Source organism: Poecile atricapillus, chromosome 1, assembly GCF_030490865.1.
Source record: "Poecile atricapillus isolate bPoeAtr1 chromosome 1, bPoeAtr1.hap1, whole genome shotgun sequence".
NCBI classification, from domain to species: Eukaryota; Metazoa; Chordata; class Aves; order Passeriformes; family Paridae; genus Poecile; species Poecile atricapillus.
Window position 1 is genome coordinate 69531602 of NC_081249.1, and position 12257 is coordinate 69543858.

The 12257-nt window shown below is 50.7% G+C and overlaps 1 protein-coding gene across 1 annotated transcript; it reads right to left on the reverse strand.

Annotated features, from left to right (window-relative positions):
• Window positions 1-10388: 10388 nt before the first annotated feature.
• On the reverse strand, window positions 10389-11588 carry GSX1 (GS homeobox 1). Its single transcript, XM_058834482.1, has 2 exons — window positions 11201-11588; window positions 10389-10765 (listed from the first exon to the last, which is right to left on the reverse strand). Exons 1-2 carry the CDS (start codon window positions 11586-11588, stop codon window positions 10410-10412), a joined length of 744 nt encoding a protein of 247 aa, XP_058690465.1. The 3' UTR covers window positions 10389-10409.
• Window positions 11589-12257: the final 669 nt, after the last annotated feature.

The following is a 12257-nucleotide window of genomic DNA, read 5'->3' on the forward strand; positions in this document are numbered from 1 at the left end:
AATTGTAGTGGACCTGCTGCTGAAATGCAGTGGGTGAGGAAATCTCAGAGGTGGCAGCTGGAACACTGGGACTGCTGTCTTTAGTAGCACTCGGACAGGTAAGAGCTTGCTCATAAATGTGAAATTCTGCCATCCAGAACGTGCTTTAAAAGCATCTTTTCATTGGAAGATGTCATTCTCCTCCCTGCAGGTGCGCCAACTGTAGATTAAGAGAGGGACCTGACCAAGGGGGTCTTCAAATCTCAGTGGGAAAGTTTGACCTATCCACCTGAAAGTACGTGCCTGCAAACACCACCCTGCTTTCCAGATTGCTCAGATTATGGATGAGCAACACAAAAGCATTTTTTAGGATCAGCTGGTGACTTCAGTTCCACACACTTGTGATATTTTTGTGTGAGCAGAACTTCTGATCAGAGCAGCTCTCACAGGGGATTGCTTTGCAACCCTCTGAGCAGCCTGAAGGCTGCAGCAGAGGGGACATAGAGCTCTTCAGCTCTCTCCTCAAGTGATCTGGGCTCTAGTGCCTATGTCAGCCCCATCAGTTTGATACTACATTTACTGAACATCCAGAACTTGTCAGAACTTGTCACCGTACAATTCCCGCTTCAGGAAAATAAATGGTTCAGCAAGGAATGAGAACTTTCCCACTGATGAGTTTGCAAAGAGCATAAGAGACTTGGCTAGACTTAAGAATCGGAGATGCCAGAGAAGATATTTTGTAGTTAGTAAATCACATGTTAGCATCTGGTTCCTGACTGCACTTAAATTATCCTCAGGAATGGGTTTAGATCAGTGGGGTAAATCCTTTCCACTCTTTTCTTTGATCAGAGTTTGCTTGGTTCCTCATATTTCCCATGAGCTAATTCCAAGGATACCTTACAGTGGTTGATGAGCAACAGAGATGAATACTCAATTACCACTTTTGCATCCAGCTGAGAATGTTTCACCTCCACACCCTCTTTGGTTCCATTGCCTCTGATTTCCTTAACAGAGATCTAAGTGCAGCTGCACAAATGCATAAATAGCTGAGTGAGCAACTATTCACCAGAGGTTCCCCTGCCTCCCTCCTGGTATTGAGAATGCCTCCAACTGCACTGGGGCTGGTCTTTCTAGACCATGTCAGTTGCGATGGTTTCCAGGGCCTGATTCAGCCAGCTGCACCAAGATAAATCCTGCAGCAGGAGATAACTCTTATCATTCAGTGCTTGCTCCTCTGCTCCAAGGCTGAAGAGGGAGTCTGCTCAATCAGCTGCAGTACATCTTCTGTGCAGGTCCTGCAGCTATTGGGAGGATTCCCATCCCCATATTGGTACCGTAAAGTAAGGAGTTGAAAGTGAGTGGTTCAGACAGGTCTTTGAAGATCACCTCAAGTAACAAAAGATGAAACAGGACTTTGGGATGTAACATCTCAAGTCCTCACAATATACAGCAGGGAAGGCCTCAGGCAATGTGAGACAGGTTTGGTGCATTGCCAAGGAGCTCATGCACTTCAAGTCATATGAAGGGTTATCCTTCTGTGCCCTGGGCTTTGAACCTGTGAGACTGAAGAACCAACAGAGACAGACAGCAAGCTGGTTTTTGTGTTGATCCTTGTGGATGGTACCAGTTTGGCTCAGGTGCCACATGATCCTCCTTAAAGACAAGATCAGCAGTGATAAATAGTGCAAAAAAGGGCAAACTCCTCTGTCTAATGCTCTGAGATCAGCTGGCAGTTACAAGTGGCCACACAGCTCTTCAAAAAAGAAGTTGGTTTTTGGGTATTTGGAGTAAAGAGAATTTTTAGTCTCAAACTTACAAAGCCACAGCCATCTAAAAAACAAGTTAATTTTGTATAGTATAACAGTGTTGCCTTGTTGGTTTTGTCTGGGAAAGAATTTTCTGTTTGCAGAGGTAGAAGAGGAGGTTTGGAGCCAAGTCCAGTGGCTCAGCTTGGATGAACAGTTCCCAGGAGTGTATTTCAGTAAATGAGGTGGCTCATCAGGGCCTGGAGTATTTCAGCCCTGAGTTATTGGGTTAGGAAAAAAAAACCTCTGTAACCTCAAAGTCATTAGTGTGATTGTTTTGTGGTGATAGAGAGCTTTCCTGCTACCCAGGGAAGGATGGCTGAGTCAAAACCAGAGAAATACTTTCTTGCTCTGCTTGGCAAGAAATCGTGTACTAAGTGGACAATACAAGGTGCTGACCAGCAGCCTGAGTTCCTGACGCTACAGACCCACACAGAGATACTGCTCACAGTAGAGTCCTACTGCCTTCTCCAGTATCCATACTTCTGTTAGGGGGAGCAGTTCACCAGTTCAAAAGCACAGTTTTCATCATCCCCAAATATAATTTCTGCATTTTGTAACTGCACTGGTGGGACAGCAGTTCTGCCCAGAGTACATGATAAATTCCAGCCATGTTGACAGCATCTCCCAACTCAGATTGGTGTATGCTTGAATATCCTCAGTGACCTGAAGTTGTGTGTCGGAGTAGCTCATTGTTTCTTTTTAAATGGTGTCCTGATACATGAGTCCATTTCTTGTATCTCTGACTCTCCAGAGGACCCAGGGGGTGATGAGCTTTGGACCACTGAGTTGCTTTAGCAATCCAAATAAAAACAAAGGTTGGGACCTCATTCGTATGAAGCGGATCCAGCTCCAGTTACCATGACACCATGACAATCAACTTGTTTACTGCTTCAAGGTACAGTCTAAACATTCTTGGCATGTCATTTGCATAGCAATATCCAGAATGCTTTGTGTCACTCTACTGTATTAGGGCTCTGCAAATGCATTGAAAGGTTTCTTTACATGTATGCTTAGCTAAAGAGAAAGAAAGGAAGAGAAAGGAGAAGAGAGCTTCACTTTTGGTAGCATGTTTCATACAAAGTGTAATCTAAACTGTGTGCAAAATTAAACATAAGAGCTGGATACATGACCCCCACATGTTCTGGGGGCAAAGGGAGGGGGGTAATTATTCAACAGAGGATGGAAAACAACTGAGGATACCTAGGACTCATTTTGTCAGAGTATTTAAGCGTGTGCTTTACTTTAAACAGGTGAAATGCAGGAAGGAAAAATAAAAAGACTCAGAGAAGTGAGAAAAGTTAGATTAGTAGAAGAGGAGGGAATGATGACAGAGAGCCAGCTTGGCTGTGTGAGCTGGCAGCACTGCAGAAGGGCCAGGACGGATGTGTTGGCTGGGAATAGCTGGTGGGTTGGAAGGGTGCATGGAGAGCTGTGCCAGGACACCATGCACAGGGAAGCCTGTGTGGTGGTGAATGAGGCACCCAGGCATCAGCTGGAATGAACTGATGTGGTTCCTCTGCACTGAATGGAGCTCTGCCTGCTCACCACTGCTGACAACCTGAGTGTTGGCTTTAACAGCTGTGCATGCAGGGCTGGGAGTAAAACAGAACTCCAAAATGTCTCTGGAAGGATGGGGTCTGGGGAGAAGACAGAAACTGGATCAAGAATTGTAATTGATGGCAGTGAATGGCCAAAAGCATGCAAAGCTGGAGCTGGAGTCAGCCAGGGAGATGGGAGTCTTACCAGTTAATGCAGGCAGGAGTACGAGGGGGTGGTGTTGGTGGGGAGGCTGAAAGCCTGGGAGGTGGTACAACAGCAAAACAGGCTTTTGATGTGTTGGAACAGCTTGTATCTGGGTTCTGACAGATTAAGTCAGCTCTGCAAGAGGCCAGGATAGGACTCAGACAGGTCAGATGCCATCAGAACCAATTCACTGCAGTCACATGCATCTAGGTGGAAGGCATGAGGTTCAGCAGGTTTGACAATGGCAATACTCCAGCTGTCTTGTCTTCCCTCTGTGCCCATAGCACATCTAGGCTTGGGACTGGTCACACTCAGAAGAGCATCTTAATGGCCAGGAGCTAAGGACAGGAGCTTTCCACATCATCATTTCATTTTCCTTCTCCCTAGGACAGTGTGGTGTCCTTCCAAGTTCAGGCACTAAAGCTCAGAGTTGACATGGTAGCATCAAAAATAAGTATCTCTTGTGGGTTCAGTGAATCTCTGCAACTCTGGTCAACTCAGAGATCAAAGCTGGTCTTTGGAGGAAAGAACTAACGGAGAGGCATGTTAACATTTCTGTAACATGCCTCTCCATTAATGATTTCAGGCAATCCTGTACACTGTTCATAGCTGAGACCATGGGAATAGACTCAGGAGACAACCCACATCAGATGTGGATGGCTTGCTCAGCAGGAAAGCCTTTACAGATCAGGCATGTCTGTGCTACCACCAGTAGAACACCAGCAAAGAGACAGCTCTGGTCTGAAAGAGCCCTGTCTAGTGCGAAGGTCTGAATAAGACAGCTCCCAGGTGTGTATTTGTGTCACTCCTCAGCTAACAGACCCTGTCTGATTGAGTCCATGTATTTCTTTTGCAGCACCTGGCTTGTGGAGGCCTTTTCTCCCAGAGTTACTGATCCCCATGAACTTCTTTTGGGCTTATATCACACCAAGTGCAAAATGGCTATGACTTTAAAGAAAACTTGAACAACATATGCACACATATTTTACTGTTCTATACTTAATGTCTTACCATATTATGCTTAATCCTTCTGCTTTGCCTTGCACATTACAAGCCACCCAAACACCTGCACATGTTGCAGGTCTGTATGGATCATCTACTATTACTTGGTATTTAGCTGAGGGAGTTCTTAAAACAAAAAATAAATAAAAGGGGTAATCCAAGGCACTGCAGACTTTTGTAGTCTACCCTGACCAGAATCAGTCAAGTACAAGCAGTTAGCCCTCCACACAGGATATTTAAATATTTTAAAATAAAACTAAATCCAGATGTATTTGCAGCCATAGCTACCATGTATTCTCTCCAACAATCTGGCTGTATCTGTCTTCTCTGTTTATGCTTTCAGGTGTAAATTCGCTTGTCAAGAGCCGTTTGAAGTGTCTGGATGTGTGCCTAGTGCTATTTCAGACATACCAGGGTACCTGACATCCTCATCAGACTGGCAGAAGGGACCTATCAGCTGCAGACCCCTCTGGAGCAGTGATTGAAGCCAATCCAGACCAGATACTCCCACCCAAGATCTAACATATTAGTACACACCTATATTCAAGCATGGGACCCACTGCCCATCCAGCTGCAAAGTGCATAAAATACTGCATTTGTAGTCTGTGCTTGATGCTAATAGCTTTCATAGTTGGAAACCTGAGGCTGAGGGAAAGAATAGACACAGATCTGGCAGGAGTTACTGCCTCCAAGGCACATTTTGGGTCCATGGTAACATTCTATTGACATATTTTCTCCAATTTGGTCTATGTAGACTGATAGCAAATATGTGATAAAAATGTACTCTTTTTCATGTGTTCTTTGTTGGGAACAAGAAAACGTCAAGAAGGAAAGAGGAAATTAGAGAAGGTTGTAGCAGAATAAGAAAGGGGATATAGCGAACTTCAGAATTAAGATTTTTTCCTGCTTATGATAATTTCTACTTCTTTTTTTAGTTAGCTAGTTAGTTTGGTTTTATTTATATATGCTAGATGTATATGGGTTATATAAAATAGAGAATATAGAGTAGTTCCAGAGCAGTCAGCTGTCCAGCACCAGGCAGCCACTCCTGTAGAGCTACAGCCACATTAAGCATCAGGCCCAGCCATTTGCTGTCATCATCAGTGTCAGTATCCTAGGAGATGTCCTGATCTTGCATAATTACATCCTGATAAATGAGTACTTTGTGTTCATAGCAAAATCACTTTCAAAATTAATGTAATTGAGAGAGGGCTACTGTTGATGTACCTACCTTCAAATCATTAGGAATATTATACAAAACTATTTTATTTAGGATCTTTTTTTAACGCCCACCTATATTTTAAAGTAATCACATTCAGAGACCAAATTATATTGTCATTAGAGAATCAAATTTCAGAGCTGCCCTCAGGAACCTGAGGATTAAAAATGAATCCTTGTTATCCCAGTAAATTAACAAGTAAGATTCATTCTAAATAAACAAGAGTGGAAGAAAAACACCCAGTTACCCACAATGTAATGCTATTCCAAAGCAGCAGGTCCATTTCCCCCTAACACTATTCCAAAGCCATGGGGCCAGCTTAGAGCTGGCACTGTGTAAATACATTAACCGCAGATAAACCAAATTATGGAACTCCTGAGTTAATAATACTAGCTTTGTGGTTAAGAGCAACAACATTTAAAATACCAATGCATGTTTTCAACTCTATACCTATTTGATGCAGCCTTTATGCGGAACAAAATGTGGTCGAGAGATAAAAATAAAAATCACAGTAATGTAAAAGCCAAATAATGCAAGCTAATATTAAGTAGATGTAAGTTCACAGGTAATTAATGTTGAAAAGGTTCAGTTCTTCATTCCAAACCTTTGGTTTTTTTCCCCAGGTATCCATATAATGTTCACATTTTATGCCTGTGTAAAGAGGGTGGTTGCATATGTGATGGGATGAGGTGTAGGACACCAAAACTCAGCAATACCAGTGTGTGGAAAAGAGAGCCTGACATCATCTTTTGTCTTCCTTCCCCTGCCAGGACAGCCACTTTTGCCCCGGGATACAGCCTTGATAACATCCAAAGAGTCTTCTCTCTGCATGCTAGGGCAGAAGTAATTCAACTTTAAGACAGAAATATGATCGAAAAATTTTATGCTGAAAAATATTCAAACTCTCTTTGTGTACTCATAAACCTACTTCCTGCTGGAATCAGGTGAGACTGGGCATTTTAGATGCTAAAATGTTTCAGTAACTTTCAAAAACCTGCTACCAAAATGGCTAGAGATAGAAAGTTGAAAATTGGCATGTTATGACATTCGCTTTAGCAGAGGTGCCCACGCTCTTCCCACAGCAAAATGACTTTAATTTGCCCAACCTCAGAGTCCTTGAAAATGACACTCTGAGCATTTGCTGTAATGATTTCTCACTAAATTAGAAAAATGCCCAACTAAGGAGGGATTATCTCTGCATGTGGATGTGGCATAATGACTGTCAAGTGCACTGAGAGCCCCACTGGGCTTTGTAAGGTACACAGGGTCTGCAGCAGAGGCCAGTGTGCATCGGAGAATATTAATACTGTCTTGTTGGGGCCATCCATTGTGATACTCCACTGCTGTTCAGACAAAATTATACCATATGAGGGAATTCTCTTTGCTACTTTACATATATGAGGTACATTTTAGAGCTGAGGATTAGTTCAAAATTGTCTGGCTGACAAACTCAGTCCATAAAGGATGCAGTCACCTGTGTGCCCACACTCTCTGTAATGTGTGCACTGACTGGAGCAGCATCACTACCAGATTCTTCGTTGCAGCCCACAGCCCCTGTGCCTGCAGTGAGGATGTGAGAAATCAAGTGAACTTGATTCTGCACACACATCAAGTTTTCCAGCTGCTCCCTCTGATCCCACCAGCTCTGGTTCCTCAGGATAAAATGTGTTTGTCCACAAGGTACTGTTTGTCTGGCAGGCATGCTGCTGCCCAGGTTTCATGGTGAGCAAGGCAGTGCCACTGCCTCATCACCCCTATCACTGTGGTGAGAAACTCTCACCGTCTGCCTCTGCTCAGCCTCGAAACAGGAGTGTGGGGAGGCACATTTTGTACATCAGCTTGTGCCGTGGAGGAACAGTGCTGGAAGACAGGGATGTTGAGAGCTTCAGCACCACCACCACAATACCACTCCAACAGCAACACTCAAACACTCAGTGCTGGTGCTCCTTGCATCTCACTGCCAGCCAACTGGCTCAATCCCCGCTGCTGAGCAGGCACGAGGAGCACACGCAGGCGTCTCTACGGCTGCCGCTGACTTCAGTGCCAGTGCTCTGTAAGAGGGTGCCAGACCCCGTGCTAAACCTACATTCGTCTGTTTCTGCCTCTGTTTTGCAATGACTTTTCAAAACAAGTCTGGTAAACGTGAGCAGGATGGGATGTGAGTGCTGGAAAGTCTATGGGGCCCTGCTGTGCCAATTAGGGTCCTCTGAGGGGTCTTTTCTTTTGAAAAGGTAGGTCAGTACACCGTCCTTCCCACCGGGGAAGGACGGGCACACAGGGAACATTAAGGGGCCAAGCACCAGGCAAGACGGACTGACTCTTGCATCAAGGCCAGATTTTAGTCTCAAACCTGCCAAATTCATCCCCAACAGTCAAGGGAAAAAGAGCCAGGAAGATGCTGCCCATGGGGTGTCCTAACTAGGAGCTTGCCCTGCTATCCCACCTCAGCTGGGTAATGTGGGAAGCCAGCAGAAGAGGAAGCCAAGACAGACTTGGTAAGAGGTCTAAGGATCCCAGGAGTCACTGGGTGAAGGAAAGCCACCAAGGAGCCTGAATGTTTTGTCCATGTGCCTCAGTCTTGATGATGCAGCTACCAAGTGTCACCAAATCCTTGCAGCTTCCATACAGGGTAACACAAATCAGGCCAGTCACAGCAGGGTGAGAGTACTGCTTTGTGCCTGTCCTGCACTGTCCTGTCTAATGGTTCCCCCCCACCTCACGTCAGCCTGAGCGTCCTGAGAGGTCCACAGGGTGCCGTGGGCTGCAGGGGCACACTTTCCACTCATCTGTGGGCTGGAGCTGCAGGAACTGGTAGATCTCCCAGACCCACACAAGTTGTCTTGGGAAAGCTGGAGTGTGACGTGCTTGTTTTATAGACAGGATTTGGTGTTGTCCCCAGCGGAGGCAGTTTTACCTGCTCTGCGTTTACCCTTGCTCCCGTGCCCAGGGATCTCAAACCCACAGCTTCCCTCACCAACTTCAGCCTACGTATGGAGCAGCGTTGACCTTCTCCACGGGGATTTCCCATGAAGGACAACATCTCCCTGGCTCTTCCCGGTGTATGTTTTGGAAATGCTGGGATGAAAATTGGATCCCATCCCGGCATGGGCAGGAGCCTATGGTAGCCTAGGGACCCCAGCACATTCCCCGGATTGCAGGGCACGAAACCCGCTGTGCCAGGTGGTGCAGCTCTGCAGCCCGTCGGGGAGAGTCGGGGCATCGTTTACCGGTGCAGGGACGGCGCTGCAGCCGCTGAAGATCGTCCCCGAGCCCGAACGGAGCGGGAGTCTCGGCACAGGTGGCTTTTCCCTGCGGGAGCGGAGCGGCGGCCGGAGCCCCGGGCTCTGGGGGTCCCGCACCCCAGGAGGTTGATGCCAGCCCGTCCCCGCGCCACCGCTTGTGGCACCCCCGGGGCTGCGGGACACCTCGGCTGCTTCCGAAGGGGCTTCACGCCAGCCAGAGGGACGAGTCACCGAGGGTAAAAAACGGCAAAGCGCTGCCGGGAACGGGGCTGCCGGAACCCGGTGGTCGTGATGGGGGAAGCCCCAGCAGGGCCGGTCCCGGCCCCAGCCCCGGAGGGTTTAGTGGGAGGCTGGGACAGTCCTTCCTGCCGAGTGCCGCCGGCAGCCAGGTGTTTGTACTGACCTACAGTCTTAGGCGGACTCGCGGCTGGGATGGCTATGAAAGGTGCTCAGCCCAGCCTCACCCCGGCCCGATCTCTACCTTGGCGGGGAGGACGGAGAGAGCCCCCGGGACAGAAGGCGGGGGTCCCCTGCACCCCGTACCTTCAGCTCGACACGGAGAAAAGAAGGCTCCCCGTCATCTGCGCTCGCCGGGGCGGGCAGGTCCCTGTGCCGGGCTGCGGCTGAGAGAGGGATGGAGAGCGACGGTGCTCCCAGCGCACACCCGCGGACACCGAGCGGCTGCTTTCTACTCGAAGAGAAGGAAATACACCACCAACGAGCTTTTATTGTCAGCATAATCATTATTATCATTGCCATCATCGTTTCTCTGCACATAAATAAATAAATAAATATCTCCCACGGGGAGGGAGTGGGACGGAACGGTACAACCCCAGTTGTGCGCCCGGCAGCGACGAAGTCAAAACAAAACCAATTTGTAAAGGAAAAAGAAAGAAAAAAAAAAAAAAAAAAAAAAAAAAAAAAAGAAGAAGAAAAAAGAAAAAAAGGAAAATATAATAACCTAGCCTTCAACCCACCCCGTCCGTCAGCCCGCTTTTGGGCACCGCCAGGTTACCACAGGGAGCCCGGGACAGCATCCCTCCAGGCGGGCGCACCGCCCGTCGCCGCGCAGCATCCGCGCACTCCGCGCCCGTCTCGGTGCGCGGGGAGGTCTGCGAGGAGCTTCCCGGGCTCGGGGCTGAGCCTACGGGGAGACAAGCGAGGGAGCACTAGAGGGGGGACGCCTGGGGTCCTAGGGAGGAGTTTATTTACAGCAGAGTGCCGGGACACCCGTCCTCATGGGCCAGGGGTCTAGAAAGGCGAGAAAGTCCTTCGTAAATTACACAAATGATACAAAATAGTATAAAATCCTTCGGCTGCATGTCAGCACCGGGGCAGGCAGGACTCCCTCCCCTGCTTTCGCCACAGTTCGGAGTGGGAGTTCACAGCGCGGAGCCGGGGTGGGTGCGCGGGTGGTTAGGGGGTGACTGCGAGACCTCTGTCGTCCTTCCCCGAGGAGGACGGAGACATGCGCAAGTCCTCGTCGTCCTCCGAGCACTTAGTGGTGGAAAGGGACGAGCATTTGCAGCTGTGGCCACCCCCCCCGCCCCGGTGGGAGCTACTTTTGCCTTCTTTCTTGTGCTTGACCCGTCGGTTCTGGAACCAGATCTTCACCTGCTTCTCGGAGAGGTTCAGGTAGGTGGCGATCTCGATTCGCCGCAGTCGGGAGAGGTACATGTTGGAGGCGAACTCCCTCTCCAGCTCCAGGAGCTGCGTGCTGGTGAATGCGGTGCGCATCCGCTTGCTACTGGGCAGCTGGCTGGACGTGCTGTCTGGGAATGAAGAGGAGCGCACCGTCAGGACCTGCCGGGCCCGCAACCCCGGCCACTCGCCAGTCCCCGCTGAGCCCTCCTCGCCGCCCACCCTGCGGGGCCGCGGCCCTTCCTCGTCCCCGGGGGGCCTGGCACCCAGCAAGCGGCTGCCAGGCTGGAGTCCGAGCCCACGAGGGTACCGCGGCCGCCTCTCCCCGTACGCACAGCCTGGCTCGGAGGCTCGGCGGGCAGCAGGGGGCTTCCCCGGCGCATCGTCCGGGGCACCGACAGGGAAAGGCGCCGGGATTCCCCGTCCAGCCTCCGTGCGCAGGGCAGGCATCCCCCGCTTCCCAGGTGTCTTGGGCAGGGTCCGCCGGGATCCCCATTACCTCCCCGCGGCGCCCACTGCCGTCCTGCCCGCATGCACCCCCCGCTCGCCGCCGCCGCCCGCCTTACCCACGGAGATGCAGTGGAACTGCCGGGGGTCGGGCAGTGGGTAGGCGCCCTGGTAGAGCGCCGGTGCGTGCCCGACGCTGACTGCGGAGACGGAGTGCTGCTGGCGGGCCAGGGGCGAGTGGCAGTACTGGGAGCCGAAGGGAGGAAAGGAAGCCTTGATGAGGGGGATAGCGGGCGGCGGCGGGTGCAGCTGGGAGGCGGTGACACAGAGCGGGCAGACGCAGAGCAGCCCGGCTTTGCGAGCGTGGCAGGCGCCGGCCGGCAGCCCTGGCAGCGGATGCGAGGGGTGCACGGCGTAGGGGAAGAGCGGTGGCGGAGGGCTGCCCTCCCCCTTCTTCTCGCCCGCCTCCCGCAGCACCAGCGAGTCCACCAGGAAGGAGCGCGGCATTGCCCCGCGCAGCCCCCGCGCAGCGCCCGCGCAGCGCCCGCCCGGCGCCGCTGGCCAGCCCGAGTGGTGCTGAACGGAGCCCGCCGCCCGCTTTAAATAGCGCCCGCGCCATGTGATGGCGGCGCCGGGCGCTCAATGGGCTTTCTGTGGCTCTTCTCTTGGCATTCACGCCGCACGCTCCCTCATTATTTCCCTTGTTAACTAAATGAACTGCATAATGTACTCTATTCTTGTCGACCCCACCCACGCCGTAGCAGGCGGCCTCTCCCCTCCTCTCTCTTTGGCGGGGTTATTTTCTCATTCTCTCGCGATTTAATATTCTTTTCTTTCTCTTTATCGCTCTCCTTCGCTTTCAGACCAGCTTTCAGCCCGCTCCCACTTGTTTATTTTGCCGGCTGCAGCCGCGGTCTCCGCCGGCGCCAGCTTCCCCTGCCAGCCCCCCGGTGCCTTTCCCACCTGTGGCACCAGGTCGGCCCCCCGGTGCCTACGGCCTCCCTACGGCCTCTCTCTCTTCCTTCTCCTCCGGGATGTCTGGTCCCCACTGCATCGTCCGCCGCCTTCCCCAGCCCCGCGTCTTTGTTCCCAGCCTGGGTCCGGGACCTGCCACTTGTCTCTGTCGCCGCCGTCGGGCGAAACCCCCGGCCGCAGAGATGTGCCAGCCGGTGCCCC

What these genes read in the sequence shown, in the direction of transcription:
- GSX1 (XM_058834482.1), bottom strand. Translation starts at nt 11,588, where the DNA reads ATGCCGCGCTCCTTCCTGGTGGACTCGCTGGTGCTGCGGGAGGCGGGC. An exon ending in GTTCCACTGCATCTCCGTGG is followed by an intron (nt 10,766 to 11,200) that starts GTAAGGCGGGCG and finishes CTTCATTCCCAG; the next exon opens with ACAGCACGTCCAGCCAGCTG.